The sequence below is a fragment of the Eucyclogobius newberryi genome, unplaced genomic scaffold (genome assembly GCF_026437365.1).
Source record: "Eucyclogobius newberryi isolate DKJ021-1_F unplaced genomic scaffold, fEucNew1.0.hap1 SCAF_9, whole genome shotgun sequence".
Lineage (NCBI taxonomy): Eukaryota > Metazoa > Chordata > Actinopteri > Gobiiformes > Gobiidae > Eucyclogobius > Eucyclogobius newberryi.
The window spans coordinates 10,719,251-10,742,575 of NW_027316532.1; the positions used below are offsets into that span (position 1 = coordinate 10,719,251).

The 23,325-nt window shown below is 42.7% G+C and overlaps 1 protein-coding gene across 5 annotated transcripts in view; it reads right to left on the minus strand.

Moving 5' to 3' along the window:
• dazap1 (DAZ associated protein 1) overlaps positions 1 to 23,325 on the minus strand; it is a 78,391-nt gene that overhangs the window by 33,444 nt on the left and 21,622 nt on the right. For 3 of the 5 annotated variants that reach the window (XM_072439487.1, XM_072439488.1, XM_072439483.1), the window contains exons 7-11: positions 19,703 to 19,785; positions 17,233 to 17,380; positions 10,780 to 10,812; positions 9,100 to 9,243; positions 4,415 to 4,582 (exon numbers count right to left, since the gene is read on the minus strand). In XM_072439487.1, the coding sequence (XP_072295588.1) occupies positions 4,415 to 4,582; positions 9,100 to 9,243; positions 10,780 to 10,812; positions 17,233 to 17,380; positions 19,703 to 19,785 (576 nt within the window). The remainder of the gene's footprint in view (positions 1 to 4,414; positions 4,583 to 9,099; positions 9,244 to 10,779; positions 10,813 to 17,232; positions 17,381 to 19,702; positions 19,786 to 23,325) is intronic. The other 2 variants (XM_072439489.1, XM_072439484.1) reach the window with 1 other exon arrangement.

Here is a 23,325-nt window from a genome sequence, read left to right on the forward strand (position 1 = left end):
CGCAAACTCCTCGGTGGCAGGGCTCCGGGGGTGGATGAGATCCGCCCTGAGTACCTAAAGTATCTGGATGTTGTAGGACTGTCTTGGTTGACACGTCTCTGCAACATCGCGTGGCGTTCGGGGACCGTGCCTCTGGACTGGCAGACCGGGGTGGTGGTCCCTCTGTTCAAGAAGGGGGACCGGAGGGTGTGTTCCAATTACAGAGGGATCACACTCCTCAGCCTCCCAGGTAAGGTCTATTCCAAGGTACTGGAGAGGAGAATCCGACCGATAGTCGAACCTCGGATTCAGGAGGAGCAGAGTGGTTTTCGTCCCGGTCGTGGAACACTGGACCAGCTCTATACCCTCCATCGGGTGCTCGAGGGTTCATGGGAGTTTGCCCAACCGGTCCACATGTGTTTGTGGATCTGGAGAAGGCTTTTGACCGTGTCCCTCGGGGTGTCCTTTGGGGGGTGCTCCGGGAGTATGGGGTCCGGGGCCCTTTGCTCAGGGCTGTCCGGTCCCTGTATGACCGGAGCAGGAGCTGTGTTCGCATTGCCGGCAGTAAGTCAGACCTGTTCCCAGTGCATGTTGGACTCCGCCAGGGCTGCCCTTTGTCACCGGTTCTGTTCATAATTTTTATGGACAGAATTTCTAGGCGCAGTCGGGGGTCGGAGGGTGTCCGGTTTGGGGACCACAGGATCTCATCTCTGCTGTTTGCAGACAATGTTGTCCTGATGGCTCCATCAAACCCGGACCTGCAACATACACTGGGACGGTTTGCAGCTGAGTGTGAAGCGGCTGGGATGAGAATCAGCACCTCCAAATCCGAGGCCATGGTTCTCGACCGGAAAAAGGTGGCTTGCCCTCTCCAGGTGGGTGGGGTGTCCTTGCCCCAAGTGGAGGAGTTCAAGTATCTCGGGGTCTTGTTCACGAGTGAGGGAAGGATGGAGCGTGAGATTGACAGGCGGATCGGTGCAGCGGCTGCAGTGATGCAGTCGCTGCATCGGACCGTTGTGGTGAAGAGGGAGCTGAGCCGAAAGGCAAAGCTCTCTGTTTACCGGTCGGTCTACGTTCCTACCCTCACCTATGGTCATGAGCTTTGGGTAGTGACCGAAAGAACAAGATCGCGGATACAAGCGGTCAAAATGAGTTTCCTCCGCCGTGTGGCTAGGCGCTCCCTTAGAGATAGGGTGAGGAGCTCGGCCACACGGGGGGAGCTCGGAGTAGAGCCGCTGCTCCTCCACGTCGAGAGGAGCCAGCTGAGGTGGCTCGGGCATCTGTTCCGGATGCCTCCTGGGCGCCTCCCTCGGGAGGTGTTTCAGGCATGTCCCACCGGGAAGAGGCCCCGGGGAAGACCCAGGACACGCTGGAGAGACTATGTCTCTCGGCTGGCCTGGGAACGCCTCGGGATCCCCCCGGAGGAGTTAGAGGAAGTGTCTGGGGAGGAGGAAGTCTGGGAGTCCCTGCTCAGACTGCTGCCCCCGCGACCCGGCCCCGGATAAAGCGGCAGAAGATGGATGGATGGATGGATTCTTATTCTTCTTATTATGATTATTATATAAGCATAAGAGACTTAGTATGTGTGTATGTATACGTGAATATGTGAATATACATTATATGTGAATACATATATATTTTTTAAAGAACTCCAGAGGCATTTACATGTGAAAAGACTGCAATATGAACTGATAAATAAACAATACCATGTGTATTGTAATATGGTAGCTAAGTTGGTTCTGACAGATGAACAATGTAAACACGTAGAACAGGGATCGTTAAACTTTTACCACGGTCCAGTTTCAAGAACTTCATGGCATCTCTTTTATATTATAATATAAAGAGTATTATAATAGGCCTAGTTTTTTCACCAAAAATATACAAATTTATAATATTATTATATTTTCAAATAGCAAATAGTGAGTTATGTTTTTTTAAATGTATGAGTTGAAACACATATTTTTAAGTTGATTTGAGGTAGAATATAAAGCTGACATGCTGTGGAGCAGGATGGTGTTTCATTCTTTACTGTTTTATTTCATTGCTTTACGTTGCACCAAATCACCAAAACACAATAAACACCTTTCTGCTTCTGCTTCTGCTTCTGCTTCTGACTCTCATTCTCATTCTCATTATGATTATGATTATGATTATGAAACTTCACTGAATGCAGCGATGGTGTTGGTGTTACATGAGCCTAGCTGCCTGTTGCAGTGCACACATACAGCAGCAGGTATATCAGTTCATTCCTTTTGTTGCTTTTGTGAGCGGAATATAGGGGTGCGCCAAATTATCGATATGGCGATCTATCGCAATATATACTTCCGCAATCGATTCTTGATGCTTTCTTGTCAAGTATCGATCTTTTAACGTTGTAAAAAGCCGCTATAAATGCTTTATTCCCCGTTGCTTTGTTGAAACACTTCTTTAGAGTTAGCTAGGGAAAGAAAGAAGAAGTCGTACACGGACACGGAAATGCCGTCAGATGAGGAAAACAAAAGAGGCGAGACCATGATCTATTATATTACAGATCCAGGTCTGGCGTCTCACATGATGTGGGTGTGTGTTCTTACATAACGCACACACTGCTACACTGGGGACGCAAACCAACTGCTAATTTAAACTGTGATGCAAACTCCGACGCACCAAACTATCTCTCCCTCGCTCCGCTCGCCGGTGGTCTAGGCTCCGCCCCTTAAAGGGCCAGCATGACAGTCTCTCATAGAACCTTTTTAACAAATGGGATACAAGTTTAGTTATCATTGTTTCAACAAAAAATAAATTGAGATAAATTTACAACAAAAAAAGTATTTCTTTAAAAATATGATATATCGCCAGTTATTATAGACAATATATCTTTAATCGCAGTATTGCCATATCGTGATATTATCGTATCGTGAGCCGTGTATCGTATCGTGAGGTGATTCCCAGCCCTAGCGGAATAGATAAGTATTGTGAAGCGAACTCTCATCAGTCGCTTCTATAAAAGACATTAAGAATGATTTTGCTGTAAAAACTTTCTCCAACCTCGCTGCAATCTGACGCAAGACGGGTCGTGAAGGAAAGCTTTGAATTAAATTTGTCTGAAACTGCTCCTTAAAACCCGCTCATCTTTAACACACAGTGGTTTTAATAACATCATGTCAAAGTAACGCCCGACTCACAGGGAAATACAGGTTGCTAGAGAAATTGGACCACCATCATCATGCGTTTTGGGACTGTCCCATTTCTCATTCAATTGGACTGAGAGTAACAAAGAACTGCAAACTGCATCCCACTTGACTACAGAACTACCGTATGAATTTTGGGCCTCAAAACTCCTGCGATGGATACATGGAACAAATTACATTCAGACTTAAAAGAATAATAGAGGATTTTCCGCCGATTTGAGAACTTAAGCGACTGTCCATTTTTTTTAAATGCGCATGAGCACACTCACCCTCCTGTTCTTTTCAAGAGGACGCCTGTCATCAAACCTTGTGCGTGAGCACGCGACAGCTCCCCTGCCACACGTGCATTTGTTTATTGGCGCAACGGATCGTATCGCATCTTTTGTCTCTGCAGATTTTCGACTCTTCGGAGCCAGCTCAAACACAGTCTTTCTCTGTCGTCCCTCAGCCATTTTTGTACTGTACACTGAAAGAACTCGCTAAACACATACCGGCATATCAACCACACATGCGCAGCCAGGGAAATGTGCTGCTGGGAACGAGCCTGCAGGTGTGCAGTAGCACGCAGGGAATGGGAGAACTACTCGGCTGTCCACGCCAGGAGGAAATTAAACTCAGGTCGCCAAAAATCCTCTATTATTCCTTCAATTTGAAAAAGGGCACATATGATAAAACTTTGGTTTCAAATGGGACAATTACGCTGGACTACATATTATATATTCTCATTGTGTCTCTGTGTTCCGTTTTTAAAAATCTGGAGGAAAAAAAGAGTTCTCTGGAAAAACAGATAACTGAGGTCCAGCTTGTTCTGATGAAAAACAATGATGCTGAATTAAAACAAAATTGACAAATGAAGAGTTAACATTTTTGGTGAAAAGAATGTTTTAAACTAGTTCTAATTGAAAAGTAAAAAATATTGTTCAGGTTGAGTGGGAATATTGTTTGCAATTAGGAGAAATGGCTGGTTAGAGCTCACAAAGATATAGAGGCTTTGAGGAAGAGCTCTCATGCTGCAGTGGAATGGAGTTAATCCAGGAAAAGCTAATATCACAAACAGATTAAAACCTGCAAAGGCTGCTCTAATTTAACACAACGATGTAGAATGTCCACAGAGCACTGAAGCAGCATCACAGCAATGTCTTGGTGCATATACACTGTATATTATACAGTAAGCACCAGCCTGTGCATGTGGGGATGACTGCAGAAGCTGTGGGCATGGAAAACCATGGGCCTAATGTCTGGTGTATCCACAGTGCAGTGCTCACCATATTGACTGTAGGAGAAGTCAGGCTGCCCAGTTGAAGCCTTGCTGAGGTCCTGAGTTGGAGTTGTGGCTGGAGCGAAGCCGAGAGGAGCACTAACAGGAGTGGTGGGGGGAGGGGGGACCTGTGTGGCAAACTGCTCGGCCTGTGCTGTGGCAAAACTGTAACCTGCTGGAACAAACAAACACACACTTATGAATGCTGTGTGGCAACAGGAGAAGCATTTCTATTCAAGTGACGTGACACATTTGTTGCAGGGGCCATCTTGAGGACAAAAGCCGCATGCTGCACTGTGGGCTGTGCCAACAAAAAGTCTCAAAACAAAGGATTCCTCTTGGTTAACATCTCGAAAGAGCCCGTTTGGCAGCAGAAATGGATAACTGTCCTCAGAAGGGACCAGTGTACTTATAGAAATCACTTCGGACTGAGCGGTGAGCTGTTTGTTTCAGGTAGGTAGCATATGGCTAATACTAGTTTACATATTACTGCGTGGCTCAACCACTACAAAATAATTTTCAAGGCTTTGGATATACAATGGAACACTACCAAGAACAGGACGTCCCTCCAAAATATATGAAAAGACGAGAAGGAAACTGGTCAGGGAAGCTGACCTACAGCAACATTAAAGTGCTGCAGGAGTCGGTATTTGCCGTGCTGATAGTCTCCTGTCCAAAAAGACTGTGCTGCAATAAAACAAAAAGGTGTTGTTTTTTTTAGGTGTGTATTTAATCATTGTTGAATTCTTTACATGATATAGCTATAGTAATATATCATATTACATATGATCTCACTTACGTATTGAAATTAAAATTATAGTTTTGATTTAATTTGTCATATAAATATATATAAAAACTCTTCCTCACCCTCTGCGGGCGGTCTCTATTTATCCGCCTTCAAGCTCAAGCTCGGGTCCTCTACCAGAGGCCAGGGAGCTTGAGGGCCTCGCACTGCACTTTTCTGGACCGAGATGTTTTTCCTGGATCTGCTCAAGCCCCTCCTCCAGTTTGGGGGTCATTCCTCCAGTTTGGGGGTCACTGCCCCAAGTGCCCCGGTCACTACTGGCACCACCGATACCTTCACGCTCCAGACCTTCTCCAGCTCCTCTCTGAGGCCTTGGTATTTCTCTAGTTTCTCATGTTCCTTTTTCCGGATGTTTCCATCCCATGATGCACTGCGATGTCCACCACCACGGCTTTCCTCTGACCCCTGAGACCACCACTATGTCCGGTTGGTTCTCCATCACCATAATGTCTGTCTGTATCTGGAAGTCCCAGAGGACCTTAGCTCGGTCGTTCTCCACCACCTTTGGAGGTGTTTCCCACTTTGTCCTTGGGGTCTCCAGCCCGTACTCTGCACAGATGTTTCTGTTCACTATGCCAGCTCCTGGTGATGGAGCTCCATGTATTCTGTCCCTGCAGCATCTTACACCTGCAGTTATGTGTGGGATGGTCTCAGGGCCCCCTTTGTACAGCCTACACCTTGGGTCTTGTCTGGTGTGGTAGATCTGGTGTTCAGGTCCTGCTCCTGTGCTGCCATGATCAGGGCCTCTGTCCTTCAGACCGGCTCTTTCTAACCATTGGTAGGATTTCGTGATATCAGCCACTTCAGTTATGTTCCGGTGGTACATCCCATGTAGGGGCGTGTCCTCCCATGATGGTCCCTCCAGCACCTCATTATCCTCTGTTACCCATTGTCTGAGACATTCACTGAGCACTTCATCTGTAGGGTCCTTGATGTACTTCTGGATCTTGGACGTTTTGTCCTGATAGTGGCGCTCACTAGTCCTCGGCCTGAGGCCTCCTTCCTCACGGCTAGTGTCCAGTCTCAGGGTGCTGGATTTGGGATGGAACCCTCCATGGTCAGGAGCTTTCGTGTCTTAACATCTGTGGTCTGTATCTCCTCCTTTGGCCAACTGATTATTCCTGCAGGGTCGGATCACTGGCAGGGCGTAGCTGTTTATTGCCCGGGACTTGTTCTTACCATTGAGCTGCTTCTGAGGACTTGCCTCACTCGCGTAGGTATTTGGCTGTAGCCGCTTTCCAAGACCGCTTTGGAAGCATCCCCCAGATAAGTCCAAATGTTGTTGGACATTTTGTCCTTAAACAAAGGGTCGTTAAGCAGACTGGCTTTGAACCTCCACAGTGTGTTCTTTTGTCTTTTCTACAAATCTACAGAAATGTAGATTTTTAGGATGGTCACTTAGGACTATAGTGATTTTAGATCTTTATTGAGAAAAAAAAAGGAGTCTATTCTGGAATAGATTGTATGCGGATTAGAAAAATGAGTATACTGGCCGTTTCGTAGTCTACCCTAAGGGTATATTTAATAATAATAAGTGTTGTGCAACACCCATAACATCTTATAAAATATCACCCATATCTTGGACCCCGCTCACAAACCCGGAAATGCAGACAGCTTAGTTTGAGATTTGCCCCCACCCTCGCCAAGAGCGATCTGCCTCCCCCACCCACCCGGAATAACGTAATCTCAGCGAGAGCGCGCGTTCCCCGCCCACTCCACAATGCCTAGCTTGGAGACGGTGGGAATGTAAAGTATGTAGGTATGACGTGTCCCTGTAGGTATGACGCGTCCCTGTAGGTATGACGCGTCCCTGTAGGTATGACGCGTCCCTGTAGGTATGACATGTCCCTGTAGGTGTCCCTGTAGGTATGACGTGTCCCTGTAGGTATGACACGTCCCTGTAGGTATGACGCGTCCCTGTAGGTATGACGCGTCCCTGTAGGTATGACGTGTCCCTGTAGGTGTCCCTGTAGGTATGACGTGTCCCTGTAGGTGTGACGCGTCCCTGTAGGTGTGACGCGTCCCTGTAGGTAGGCCCTGTCCGTCTGCACATCCGAGGAAAGGGAGAGATGTTGCTCAATAGCTAAAGAATGTCTATGTCTAATATAGGCTGAATGCGAAGATTCCAATCGCCACCACAAATTAGGGTTAGGGTTAATTAATCAATATTCCCCTTAACCAGTACACTCTGTATCCTTACGTTCAAAACTCTGTTCAGAAACTATTCGGTTTTAGATCAATATAGCAACTCCCCTCTTATGTTTGCCTCTGTATGATGGATAATAGGATTTTTTATAACAGAATTTTACAAGTTTTAGACGTTCAGTGTCATTCAAGTGTCTCTTGTAAATATAAAATGTTTGTTCGTTTGATTGGGTGCAACTTGATGCTACTTGAAACAATTCCGATGCCATTGGGTTGATTGTATTGATCCCACCGTTGACAACTTTTGAATATTTTTAATCTCTCTGGTCGAAAACAACAAACATACACAAGAACCATAGGAACACAGAGCAACTGAAAAGGTAAAAAATAAAACAAAAGGGTTCATGCTGGTAATGGGTATCGAACCCAAAACCTGATCAAAAAAGATCGTAAAGGGAGTGAAGTCATATCTTAACAAAGCACCTCTTTGGAATATCTGGAGCAAAGAAGACACGCTTGCCTTTGTCCTGGAGCCTCCATCTCGGACCTTACTGTCTGCAGATCGTCCATATTGTCCGAAACACACTGCTCAACTTCATCAATGCTCCGGTTATTCCATCAGCTTTCAATTCAGTGGTTACTGCCTCTGACGCTGCCGGAGCTATGGGAGCTAACAACTCGACTCGGCTTGAGCCACAATTACATTCTCTCCCCCTTCCGACGCAAACAAGTGGCGAGAGTCTCCATCCGCACTGGTGGAACTCTGCGTCTCCAGCGGGGCGGCAGTGTGGCTCTCAGGTTTGTTGGCCATGTTAGACTCGTTAGCCTCAATAGCCTCGTTAGCTTGTGATGCGGACTGTTTTCCAATGGAGCCGTGGGCCATCAGCTTTGTTTGTTTTGGTCCCGTGGCGCTACCGGATTGTGTCTTCCTTGTTTACTCATCTCTCGTCCTTGTTCTTTGGGATTAGGTGGGTCAAACGATGATTTTAAAACCAGGTTTTGCAGCAGTGTTGTCAGGTGCGTCACCATGACCGGAGGTCCACAAGTTTGAACTTTTAATTTATTAATACACAACTTGATGAGAATTTCTTACCAGGAATTGCTGCTCTACTGTAGCTTACACTGATGTTTCTGTTGGAAGATTGTCTTTTGGATCATATTACGAAGGTAAGCAGTTCATTTCAAAAGTTAAAACTTGTTTCGGCTAACCATCACAACCATAGTAAAAACTGTTCATCTTCTTGGTTCTGACGTCATCAGAGGCGCGGGACTCTGTGCAGGACTCTTTTGCAGCCATGGCACATAATGTACCTTCACCTCCATTAGTGCTGGCAATTTACCAGGGAACTTGCCACATAAAAAATGCAGGGAATTCAGTTATGTCTTCATTTACACATGTTGCTGCTTCCCAGGTAAGGTTGCATGTGTGAAAGGGGCTTAATAAAGTTACCAGGCCAAAAAATCCTTTAATAGTTTTTATCTCAACAGAACACTCAACAGTTTGAATTGCCGCAAGTATAATAATAAAAAAAGATTCAGAACACAAAACTGAATTTTCAAGAGCAGGTCAAATTCTGACCCATTTATATGGTTGTTGATTATGATTATATGATTTTATACTAATATAGTTCTAGCTGTCACTCAGGGATGAGATGGTGGACCCTCCCTTCTCACACGACTACAGATTTAGTAGATAATGTAATGTCCTCTGAAATATGCACAGTAATGACCAGAGTACTCACCAAAGTGTGGCGTTGTGCCGTAACCCTGGTGAGAATAGCCCTGAGGTGGGAAGCCGGCCGCTGGAGTGGTCACCAGGAAGGCATTGAAAGGTGAAGGGGGCTGTGTGGGGGTCCGAGCAGCTGTCAGGGCAGGAGCGTAGCCACCTGACAAAACAAGAGTGGGGACACTTAAGCTTATGACACAGAATCATCCTCCATGTCAAACACAAACAGGTGGCACAGGGTCTGCAGAGCTTTCCTCCAGTTACTCCGGTTTCCATTAAATAGCTTGCATTATAACTGACGTTGATCCTTGTTTGAATTGTGTATCCTGTTAAGGGTAAGGTATCAATCAACCTATATTTATAGAGTCCTTTACAACACTCAAAGAGACCAAAGTGCTTCACAATTAAAACAAAAATAATCAAGGCAATACAAAACATAAAACTAAGTAAAAACAAACTATACTAAAAATAATACAATAAAATGTCACTACATTACAGAGTGGTAAAAGCCAGTCTGAATAAATATGTTTTAAGCCTGGATTAAAAAAGGTTAAAATCTGTGATGTGCGCATGTCGGGGACAGTTTGTTCCAGAGTCTGGGGCCAACGACAGAGAAGGCTCGATCACCCCAGTGTTTAGGTCTGGCTCTGGGGACGTCCAGCAGAAGCTGATGCGTTGACCTTAAAGCCCTGCTTGGGTTTGGGACAGACAGTAGCTCGGCCAGATAAGGAGGTGCCAGGCCATTTAGAGCTTTAAAAACAAAAAGTAAAATGTTTAAATCAATTCTAAAAGAAACGGGAAGCTAATGGAGAGCAAAAAGAACTTCCTACTAAAACCGAAACTATTTCAGCTTTTCCGTGTCCCCTGCAGGAGTTTTTAGGTATGGTGAATTTTTATAAGCGCTTTATTCCGCGGGCTGTGTGTGTGTGTGTGTGTGTGTGTGTGTGCGCGCACGTGCGTGTGTGTGCGTGTGAATATATATATGTATAGTAACCTACTAACAATAATATACAAGCGGTGCTATAATAATAATAAGCTGTGATTACTTAGATAACAATGTATAAACAAACATAATAGTTCCAATAGGACATTGAAGAAATTTAAATGGCTTATGGTCAGGCCAGGAACAGAAATAAAAACCTACAGTTTAAGCTACGCTGCCCTGGGAGGAACTATGCTCTTCTCCCAGTTTGGCTGGACGGCTGGTCGTCCCAAACTTCTTCCATTTAAGAATTATGGAGACCATTGTGCTCTTAGGAACCTTGAGTGCTGCAGAAATTCTTTTGTAACCTGGCCTAAAAATGCATGTCAACAAGAAGCTAATTGAATCAAACTTGTTGGAACATATTGTCATTTTATTGAAAAAGCGGAGGACCATATTGAAAGTCAAAATAAGAGTGCTGTATGTATTTAACTGTGTTTGCGAGCGGGCTGACCCTGCACAACCGGGCTGCAGGTTGACCTGGAGGTGCTGTTATGAAGCAGAGCTTGACCAATTGCAGAGCAGGATCCATTCAAGACTGTGATCTGTCTCTGAAGCACAGCATCAGCAGCCTCAGTGAGAACACGTTAACTGTCTGCACATCGGTCTGACACAAGCACGTCTAGATAAACGCACAACACTGAAGCCAGCACATCGACACCAACATCAATGCATGCTTAACCAACAGTACAATTAAGTCATTAGAAGACTCACCAATGGGCTGGCCTGTGGTCGATACCCACACTCCTTTAGAGAAAAGAAAAACACTGTTAATATATCAGTTGAAGTAGGAACATGAAGGATTTCTTAGAACTGCTGCCCATCTTTATCCATGAAAAAGTAAGATCTGTGCTGCACAGTGGTTGAGTGGTTAAGGCATAGCACACATGTCGTGAGTTCTATTCCTGACTCCGACTATTTACTGCATGTCCTTGCTTCTTTCTCAACCCCCATTTCACACTGTACTTTCCTGTCAATAAAGCCGACGGGCACAACATCTCTTACACCCCCTTTAAACTGATGGGCCACACATTTTCCCAAATCTGCCTTGTTTTGATATCTGATTGGCCTCAGTTGCACCAGTGTTGATGATGCTTGTATTTACTGCCGTGTCATGTGACTCTTACATTATGATCAGCATACATCAAATATAGAGCAAAAACACAAAGAAGGTCACTGTTGTAATTCCCTTTGCTTAAGAAGCACAGCAGTAGTGCTCAGCTTCACTTTACACATACACACACACACGCACGCACACGCACACGGCCGATGACGCAAAAATCACATGATCGTGATCTGCAAAATGGGCCGCTCAGGCTTTAAGTCGTCATCACATTTGCCTTGAGGTAGATGATCCGTAAGTTATTGCAGTAGTGTCGCTTAAAGCTCCTTATGGAATCCTCTTGGTTAAACCGCGCTCTGATGGGGTCCTTTAAGTTCTGATGCATCCACCGTCAGCTCCCTGTTCAAACCTTGCCTGCTCCCGGAGCGGACAACAACACCGAGTAGCCAAGTGTTTCTGTAAACACACACGGAACTGCTCTTTTAGTGCAAAACATAATAGAGGTTCAGAGCCAAATGTGTCGTCCATCAGCAAGTGACTGACTCAGACTGAGCCAAATGATTTCCCACTGCATCCACAGAACGCCCGAAATTCAAGTACAAACAAGCTGGTGATTTACTCAACAAAAACGATAATTTCATGCGTGTCGTAGATATACAACAGCCATGGCCCTGTGAAAGTTGTCCTGTCTTATTTAGCTGAGAAAATGTGCTTTTTGAAGCTGCAGTTACCAAATGGCTGCGTATGGAAAGTGAAAGCACATCATGGTTTTGTCAAAGTCACGTTTGAAACACTGTAGTCCTCACTGCTCTTTTCTGCACATTTTCCTCCCTCAAACTGTCCAAACTGCTCAGAGGATGAAAGCCTGCTCCTACATTCACTTTGTTTGGCTGCGAGCAGCGCCAGATACACCGCTGCACGATGCGGACGTGAACGCCACAAGTATTCAACCCACGAGGTGAATTGATGAGCAGTTAAAAAAGCCTAAAATTGCCAAGGAAACACTGTTGATCTAATAAAGTCGATAGATTTGGTAGAATTTCATATGATCAACAGCCTTTTAATAAGAAATTATGTATATTTAATATAAACATATACTTATTATTTATATGATTAGGAAAAAATGGACACAAAGTCAGTGTGATCATCTCGGCCATGATCGGTATCGGCAGATAAAAATGTCAGATTATCGTGATCGGCCCAAATATCCTGATCGGAGCAACTCTACACATGAATCAGCAATGTCTGGTTCATGTGCAATGCATTATTTTAATAGATCCATGATGCCTTCCCATATTTATTTTTTTTCATTCCGAAATCACATTGTACAATTTTGCAATTCATGTATTTGTATGTTGAAACCCATGAAGATCGGTTGTGTGGGTAGGTCTTCCGACATCACAATGAACCAAAGCACACAGCCAGGATAACCAAGGAGAGGCTCCGTGAAAAGATCTACAGGGAACTCATGACCTCTGTAATTATAAACAAGGGCTTCTGTACCAATAATAACACTGATTTTCTCAGGTGTTCAAATACTTATTTCCAGCAATAACTTACAGAATCTGTCTCTCAAAAAAAAAATGTTTTAAAGAATAAACGTGGAACACATAACATCACAAACCAGAACACACCAAGACCAGAGAGTGAAAATCTAAATCTGAACACAAACAGACTAATCTCAACTAAGCATCAAAAGCAACAAAATCACAGGACATTTAACTTAAAATAAAAGTCACATTTAGTTCAAAATTGGTCAAATTTGTACATTTGAAAATAAAGTCTGTTTTACCAATTCAACCTGGAGAGACTCAGACTAAATCGACGAGCATTATTGTATTATTATGTTCTTTGGCTCTCAGACCCAGGCAGAAGACATGAGCATTCTGGGATTGATGAGCATTTATGAGATGCCTCCCCCCCGGGGCCTGGACACTGGTGGTGGTCGAGAAGGCCCAGGATAATGAGGAGGACTTGGGTCGTGGGGTTTAAATAAGGCGAGCTGGGCTTTGGTTTGCTGCTGGGGGGTGTGTGAGCCGAGGGAGTGACCTGCCACTGCACAGGTGAGAAGTAAGGCAAAAATGAAGTAATGAAGCCTCAGGTCGTGTTCCAGGCTTGAATTATCGCCCAGGTTCCATTTGTCTGATGTCAGTTATGATATGTTAATCCAGTCCTTGGTCGTTGGTGAGGTCGGTGTCATCCATGTCTTTGTGATGGCCTCTGAACCCCGCTAATGGGAGAATAAAAACCTTGGACTTTTTGTTCTGGGCCGCTCCCTATGGGACCATGACTGCGAGTGATTTTAAATTATTTATTTTTACTGATTTGTTCAATAGGATAAACTTACTAACTTAATATTAATTCAAATGTAACAACAGGATTTGGTCCATTAAATTGACTTGTTGGGTATTTTAATGCTGTTTTGAACACTGCTGATTTGATTATCCGAAAAATGAACCACACAAATTAATTCTGAATTCTGGATCCTGTTATTTTATCACAAACACAGAAAAACAGGCCTTAAAGTGACTCCAAACATGTCTTTGAGAGCTTAACTCAATGCTTTGTGCAGCAACACAACTCTACAAGAGCCAACACATTGATGCATAACACAAAATGTCTAATGGACAAAATTAATCTCAGAATGAATTGTTTTTGGCACAGCCGTGTGTCACTTATGACTCTTTTCAGGCTTATTCAGAATCCAAGTCCACAAGTCCATTGGCCTCGGTGGTCACCTCTGATTCCTCCTCCCTTATCATTGCTGACAAAACCACTTATGATTTTACCTTAATGCACACATTCAGCCCACAGGCCTTATTGTCCACTTGAATGTGTTAAATTCGCATGCCCTCAAGATATATCCAAACCACAGGGGGGAGTAACTGAACCTCACTGTCAGGTCCCTAAGGCACTCAAACATAAGGACCCTGCTGACCACATCCAAAAGTGAATGTGATAAAAGACACAAGAAAAAGGTGCACCTGTAGCAAATACCAATCTTCAAATTGCCATCAAAATATGTGAAACCCAAAAATAAGACTGAAAACAAGCAGAAAAATCTGCAAAAGCGGGAAAACCAAATACTTGCCTAAACAAAATCAGCATAGCATAGTATTTTTGCCAGGTAAAAATATCAGTTTTCTGAACTGACTCCAAGACCTGAAACAATGAATGTCCAGCATATAAAACATGAGACACACAGGTTCTGTTTTGTAAATGGACACAAAACAGGGTTAGTCATGTCCTTAGAGAAAATGATGACAGAATTTAAACCCACAAACACTTCAGGGTCGCCACGAGCAACAACAATCCCTTCTTTAACCACAAGAGGGAGCCATTTATACTTCCTACCAATTTCTGTTTTAAACCTTTCATTCCCGTGCACGCTTCTCCTTTCACTGAGGTTACTGCTTTCAGTACGACTGCGACTCTGAACAACAGACAGTCAATGCTTAGGTTTTAGATTTTTTTTTGCATCAATTTTAGCTGATTATTTTTGTTGGGATATAAATCTTAGGTCATTCTTTCATAGCCCTAGTGTTCAATTTGTTTGCAAGAGGTGTTTGCCTTTGATGAACTGCCTGAGTAGAATCTGTAAATCGATCAACAACTCTTCAAGATGAATCCCTTTTAACATAGCCACACCCCCTTTAAGGTAAATTAGCTCCCAGCTAATAACTCAATCAGCCTAGCATTAGCAGGTAGTTTAGCCTTTCCAAATACATTACAAGCTAAATTTGTATTTTGTAAAAGTATTTAATCACTTAATCAACATTAGTCTGTGTACAACTTAGCAGTTTAGGCACATTTAGCCTGATATTGCCAGAGAGTTGGCGAACGGACGACAGGACCATGATCATGGGGCGGAGGGTGCCACGACAGGGGGGACAGTAAGCAATCGGATCTGACCTCAGAACTTTAACACAGCATTATAGCGGACAATTTCAAAAACCCTTTATTTCAAATCAGCTTTCTCTTGAACCAGGGACAGCCTTCTCCAGAACACGGAGTTGGTTTTACACTTCTTTATTTCAGCAGAGTTCACTTCAGTGATCTTGGTCAGGTTGCCGAGTATTACCAAGCTGTCCCAAAGTTTCTCTTCGAACTCATCAAATCTGGAAGTCAGTTTATGAATGGCTGAAGTGAGGACTGCCAGCTCTGATAGTTCTTGTTTGAAATAACGACATTGTGGGTGTATAGTGGCTGGTTTGGTTGTCAGCGCTGTTATTTCCATGGCATCTTCGTGATCCGTTGCCACCATCGGTGCAGGGCTTTTGGAGGATGGAGCTGGTGTTTCGCATGGCATCTTTAACTTCTATGATGAGTGCCCAAAGTTTTTATAAGAAGTCTTTAACAAGGAGTTTTGTTGCTGAGACGAAGAGGAAACAACAGAAACCCAAGTGGAGGTCTAAGTTGGTAGTTTGAGATCTGTGTATGACAGCTCAGAAAAGACAGCCTGCCCAGACATCTTCATCTTCCAGCTCCGTATTTTTGAGAGGACAGATCGAGGACGAGGACAGTCACCAGCTCTAACCTCGTAGACTGAACAGATTGAACCAAGAGGGCAGGACATGCTCAAATCTCCGTTTGCTCGCAAGTGCAAATAAAATAATCCAAATCTTGCTCAAAATCCCCCCGTCTGTTACGGGGCAACAGCATCAGGAGAAGTGGAGAGGGAAGTGCTGCTTTTCACAGGATGCCAGGGCAGTCAGAAGTCCAGCTGAGCCCGAGAGGCACACCGCACATGCCCAGACCCTGCACCTCTCAGCGGGTTTGCCTCTGTGCTGCCTCTGACTCCCAGGAAGAGATTTGCTGGGCACTTGCCATGGTGCTTGATTTACAGCGTGAAATGAAAATTGGTTTGTTTCCAATTTTGTATTTTCCATTTCAAAATGACAGGGACCAATTAGGCTTAAATTCTGCTATTTCCTGACCACAGACGCCATGTGAAAAAGGCCTGCACTCGGCACAGTTGCAGAATGGCGAGCACTCTTGCCTCCTTTTGTCTGGGTGGGCACTGCGGTTTCCCCAATCAACCCATATTATTTTTTATTCCACATTCAAGGCACTCAAACCACTTCACGAGGGATGTAGGTGAAGTGTCATTCCCAAGGACACAACGAAGTTTCCTCTGACCATCCCGCTGTGTTTCACCGGTCTCCCAAGTACTAACCCTGCTTAGCTTCCAAGAGCTGATGATATTGGCACATGGCAAACAGGTCTGGCCCACCTGTTACCCTCAGTAACCTATAACATGCACTAGATCAAATCCTCCAGCTTTGGTCGTCCTGAGCAAGCCTGAAGATGGGTCACTGAGCGTTGTACAGCAGTTGCACATTGCTCCTGACAGGCTTTACCAGCAGCATTAAAGGATGGCTCAAATACAGAGAATGAATTTCCCTCAGGAAAGATTAATTAAGTATCCCTTAATCTTAACCTTAAAAACATCCCTTCTAACAGAAAGAAATATATAAAAATCATTTTTTTCCATGTAGACACAACACTTTTTCACAATTTATTCTTTGTTCCAGTTTATCCTATCTATTAAAATATTGGGTCATCCTTACTGACTGGTAGGAGTAATGGGTTTCTGGTGGTCATTCAGGACTCATAGAACCATAGTTTTGTTTTGATAGGATTTTTAAGTTCATCATCAGTTTAATTGGGCCAAATGTCCTGAGTTCCATAAACAGAAACCGAAAAAACGGGTCATTTTTCTGAACCTCCTGATAAAATCTAGTTTGGGTTTAAGGAGCCCTCGACATTTGCCAACTGTCTTTACCACTCTCTTTTCACGTTATGACTGTCAAATAAAGTTCCACAAATCCTGTGGTCCACAGGCTTGTGTCCCACCCCCCTTTGACCCACTCACCCTGTGGCCATAGGCCTGTGTCCCACCCCCCTTTGAACCACTCACCCTGTGGGCCATAGGCCTGTGTCCCACCCCCCTTTGAACCACTCACCCTGTGGGCCATAGGCCTGTGTCCCACCCCCCTTTGACCCACTCACCCTGTGGGCCATAGGCCTGTGTCCCACCCCCCTTTGAACCACTCACCCTGTGGGCCATAGGCCTGTGTCCCACCCCCCTTTGAACCACTCACCCGGTGGGCCATAGGCCTGTGTCCAACCCTGGGTTGGCTGTGTGGCCCAGCCGTTAGCTGCACTCAGGATGCCCCTGGGGGCCCACTGGCCTGGGCCAAGCTGCCCTGGAGCTTTGCAGTCACGAGGTTCGGCTTTTTTTACTTCCACCTGGACAAAGGAAATGCAGAGCACATTTGGTATCACTGCAGAACAAACACACGAGCACCTTCCTTTATAATCTTCAACATTGGGCCAAGATTTCCCTTTATCTTTATATATTTCTGTGGCAAAAGTCAACAATGCTAATTTTATTTCTGACTAACAAGGAGTCTAAAACTGTGTTTTGCAGGTACTATGGAAGTATATTAGGAGAGAACTGATATTACCATTGAGCAAATAATTATTCTCCAAACATATTTTTAAGCAAGCTGTACCTGAGAAACACAGGTTGGATATGTGACATCTACACTATTTGTTTAAAAGGCATCTAAAAAGGTCAACACTTACCTTTCTTTAGCTAACACTTTTCAAAAAGGCAATTATGACTTTTACTTCAGTTTTAGCAGGGAATGGACAATAGAGACAAATTTGTGTCTCACATCTGATAGAATATCAAACATGCAGGGTTTCATAAAACGGTAAAGTAATCATCTTCATACTGTGTCATGCATGGACAAAATACAATTGAATTTACTTCAAATTAGTAGAGTCAATTCTGGTGAATGTCTTTTCACCTTACATGTGTTATTACAATGGACCTTTGACTAGTCCAGCAAATTATCCATTAATGCGTTCTAACAGGAGTTTAGTCCTGTAAAGCTGCACGGACAATTCATGCTTTAAAATAAATGGCTTCAGTAAGAAAGTAACTAGGCGAAGCTTCCTGCCATTAACCAGAGCAAAGAAACAGCCTGCTACTGAGGGAGCCAACCAGAAATAGACTTAGGGTTGAGCTATTGGGGTCACCTTGCAGGAGGAAAATGAATCTCAAATTCCTGGGCGCTTTAAGGTGTAGGCTGTCCTCCTTCTCTGTTGACCTAAATACACGCACATGCTTCCGGCAGCTACCTGGCCCCTGTCCCGTGGGCATCACGCCTTGCACTGATGGATAACATGACTTTTGTTCAGTCCCCAACAACTGAACTGGGACTTGTGACACAGTTTGATGTGCTCCAATTTCTAATTTTGTAACTCAGATCTCCCCGTCTCCTTTAAGTCCCAGTGTAAAGTAATGTTCAGTCAAGAGCTCTATTCTGATAACTCAGATAGAGCTGGGCAAATAATCCATTTTTAATCAAATCAAGATCTGAGCTTTTCAAATAGTCACTGATGAGTTTTTAGTATTTTTAATCACGAGGTCAACATTCAATCATGTTCAAGGAAGTAACATGAAATATATGAATTTCATCATCAATCTATATCTGGGTTTCTTTATTCCCCAAATGACCAGTTTCAGACGACCTCTGAACATGTTAACCCAGACCCAAGGACACAAGCCTTTCCACTAGTAATGATGAAGATTTACTCATCATTACTAGAAGATCAGTCAGATTAGATATATATTGTGATAGGAGACAGGTCCCATCTAAAATGCTAGTTGAAGAGTCAAAAAAGGACAATACAGAAACCAGATTATGTCGTAATGTCATTCAAGTGTCCTTTTCTTTGGAGAGAGAGAAGAGAACACACCTAGAGCTCTCAATGGAGAAAAGCTGCTCACTTACGTTGAAGAGAATATTCTTTAGCAGAACAATCCAGACAAACCAGTTAAATGTATTTGTCCAAAGTCCACCTGTGTCTAACTCAACCCACTGTCCACATATGGATGGAAGGTCAATCCTGAATGGTTTGTTACGCAGTTTACAGCAACAGTAAACTTAACTAACGTGTTTCTTCTGGTCAGCAGCTCACTTTAAGCCTCTACAGCTGGAGTCAGGCCCCAAACACCCATATGTCACCTCACAGCCCAATATTCTGACTGAAGCATGTGTCAGACGCAGCAGCATTTGGAACGTTTTCTCAAATGTAAATGTGATTCCTGATGAGCAAACACAGTATGGAGATTCTTAAACTGAGGTCACCGGGATTTAAAAAAAAAAAAATAGAGAAAAGAATGTTGATATGTAAAGAAATTAGAAAACACGTAAGAAACAAAGTACTTAGACCAATCCTGTAGGTGACTAGTTAGAATCAGTATTGTACATTTTATTGCATTTATTTCATGTAATTATCTCAAGACCGAAATATGTTCATAGTTGTTTTGTACGCCCAATAACATCCTAAAGGAGAGGTCAAGTTAAACAAAGGCTTGAGCGACTTTGATATATACATCAATTATTCTATACACACGTTATAGAAATACTCTAAAAATGCTAAAGCAATAGCAATATGGGATTATATTTTGATGGATAGATGAACAATGATTGGAAACTTCTCATCGCTCAAGCCTTTGTTCAGTTTGAAGGGTAAAATAAAACTACAACTACACACTTTTTTGCCCATGATGTCGTGAAAATGCATGTTGACAGCCTGGTCCACTGATTGTTCAGCCTCGAATGTAATAAATCCAAAACCTAGCCAACGACCAAGAGTGAATCAAGGTAGCAGGGGTTGTGACAACACAAGATGAAACAGTATCAGGCTTCAGCAGTGAGGGCGGCAAGTGACGTTCAGATGACGATGCAAATAGCACACACTTGGTACAAATGGGTTTAGTTTTCACTATTTTTACCAGATTGAACTTAATCTAATATTAATGTATTTGGTGCACATTTTAGCATTTGGTGCTTAAAGCTGAGGTGCCTAATTTTCAAACAGTGAAATAAGAAGGTTGGTATTAACATGTCGAACTCATTCTTAGCTCCAACAAAACCTTTGGCCACTAGAACACCTTTGAAACGGCTTTTTCAGACATGTAATTGAAGCAGGTGATAATCCTGCAGCGCCGATCAGCATCAAAGCATCAAAGTGACTTAACATAGTTCTTTCAAGTTTGAAAAGATAACATGTTTTCTAATTAGATGAAGAAAGCGTGTTGAAGCTTTTACAAAACACTTTTTGACACAGAATTGACTAATTATGAGGGAAAGTAAGTTGGGGTACCCCAGCTTTAAATGTTAGGTGCCGTGTTCAGAATGGTGTGCAGGTCCTTGTGTCATCTCATGTGAACCCCACCTGAACCTGCCCTTTGGTAAATTGCTGTGACGCACACTTGCAGCAGCCATTGTTAATGCATAACAAATTATGAAATTTTTTTTGTGTTTTTATAGTACATTTACTTTGAGTCAGTAGAACAATGGACAATAAAAATATTACAGATATACAAACAGAAACACAGAGATAAAGGCAAAACAGTGAGATTTAAGTTTTAGGAGTGTAAATACAGGGCAATTTAAAATACATCAGATTGTTGTTTGGATACACAATAATATTAAGGCCAAATGAAAGCTCAAGTCATTGGCATTGTATGTCCTGCTCCGCAGCAATCTCCTTGTGATTGGGGGAAGTTTGCTCTATGGTAGAACTGGGTTGAGAGCTACTCAACCCAGGGACTTAACCTGAATCCAATTAAACCTCCTCAGAGAAGAGTCCCGTACAGAGATCAGTCAATGAGCTGTCCTACATCCAAATATGAGACTGTGCGCTTACACTGACAAATTCTCTATAAGCCGAGCACACATGCATCTAGGGCTGCGCAGAACTTCAATATAAAACAAATTTAATATTGTATTAGCTATGCAGTATATATTAGAGACGTCACGTTTTAGTTTCCAATAGCGTCAACCACAGCATAATGTGACCAGATATAATGTAAAATGTTCTAATTACATTTAAATTATATTGAGTTATTTGTGAAATTGGATTGTAGAAACTATGACAGTTTGGCAACACTATAGTCAACAAAAGAGGCCAACTCAGTTTTGTGCACAGCCTCTGGCCAATGTAATGGATGGAATGACAAATGAGGGCTTTAGCCTGTATCTCTGTGGCACTGGTCAATGCAGTGACCTAAAGAAGAAAAGACATATCTTGAAGAGACACGGTAAATCACATCCAAAACAAAACATTCACAGGGAGCAGGGCACAGGAGAAAGAAAACAGAAAACTTACAAATACTTAACAAACTATGTGGGAGAACACATACTATACTTCTTATGTAAGAGCATCAGGTTAAAGCTAAAGTCAACTTTAGTTCAATACACAATAACAATCTAGGTTTGGAGAGTGCAAAGGTCATGTTAAAGCCACATGACAAACTATTTGGATGCATTCTACTTACACATGAGTGGAGTTGCCAGTTTACAGGGAGGCCTAGCTCATTAGAGTGGACTTTGAAGTGGACAGATCTCATAGTGGCTGCTCAGGTTTGTAAGTGATTTCCTGAGCAATTTCCTTTCACAAGACAAACGTTTGCCTCCTCGAGATATTCAAACTGCTCTCAAAATGCGAGCAGCAAGTGAACGTGTGATGAAGTGCATTGTTACTTGCAGAGGCCACCTATTTTCTGTAACCTGGGAAATTGACCAGCATTGAATCCCTATTAAACTGAGATTTTAACCATTTTAATAAAACTCTTCCTCCTCTGCTCAACCTTTGTAAATGACAAAAACTTTTCAAAACTCATAAATAATCTCAGGTTTTGAATGAATTAGTTTGGAAAATGTATCATTAAGTGAAAGCTACTCACTACTAATTTATGCATTTTGGAGTTGTTCAACTGTTCATAAATATTGGGCTGAAATTAATAAAGCACTGCACAGTCTCTTTATTAACATTTACATCCAGTTCCAATTTGATAAACATATAGAACATAACTTAAATATAACAAAACACAAAATGAAAAACACAAGTAAACATCAACTAAACATAAATACAAACAAAATCAAGGTTTATTTGCATAAAAATACTAGCCCTATTTGGTCCAAAGTCATTCTAATTTGTCTATTTCCAAATTAAGTCTGAATGTCGTTTTTCGGTGCTCTTGCTTTGTTTCATTTCTTGGTTACAATAACTCCATATTTGTTCAAATCTATAAAAGTTCTGTTTCTCGAAGTCCTATAATTCTTTAAATATGTCAATACTTTTCATATGATTATATTTTACAATCTGATGAAAAACGTGTGCCGTTAGGTGCAAAACCTGGGTCATAGGCCATCCAGTTTAAGATTTTAACATTGTGTGCGTAACAGGCAATTTCATGTTCCATCCCATCCATTGTGACACCCTTATGTTTTTGATTGCTTTACATCTGGAACCACTGGCCCAATATATAACATAAACAGGAGAGGAGACCAGGCACAGCCCTATCTGACCCCTCTCTTAAGGGTCCATCAAGTGGCCATTGATTCTAATTCTTGATGATAAAGAGCCCCAATATTTTTTACAATCAAGTCAATTTGAAATTTGTTTAGCAACTTAGATAAATAAGACCATCTTACAGGATCTAAAGCTTTCTAACTAATGATCACAGCCTTGTCTTGCTGTTTTTGTATGTGGTTCATTATGTGTAGAGATTGTCTTATGTTGTCTTGTGTTTGTCGTCTGCTACTAAATCCTGTCTGATCCTTGCAAGTTCAATTTGGGAATATTTGTTCCATTATTTTGGACATAATTGAGGGGTCTATACAATAGTCCCCATTCAGAATAGAAATGGGCCTATATGAGGCCTTCCCCTCTTTAGGTATTAGAGATATGATGGCTTCTTTCCAACTTGGAGGGATCAGTATTTTTAAGTGCCCAGTTAAATGTTGTTGAAAGCACAAGGTTATGTCTTTCTTTAAGAGCTTTGTACCACTCTGAGGTGAACCAATCACTCCCCAGAGATTTATTGTTCTTTAATCTTTTGATGCACCTTGTATTTCAGATTCTGTTATTTCACTTCCTAATTTTTTATTTTCCCCTCATGAAAAACGTGCAAATTGAGGGTGTCCATAAAGGAATTTATATAATCTTCTTTATCCCGTATTTTTAAAAATAGATCTTTCAGCTTGAGGCTTTCAGTTTCCAGGATAATATTTCAGACAATGTTGATCCACTCTCATAATATCTTTGTTTGGTAAAAAGCATTTTCTTAACCATTTCTTGTGAGGTCAAGTTATCTCCTCGTATCTTTT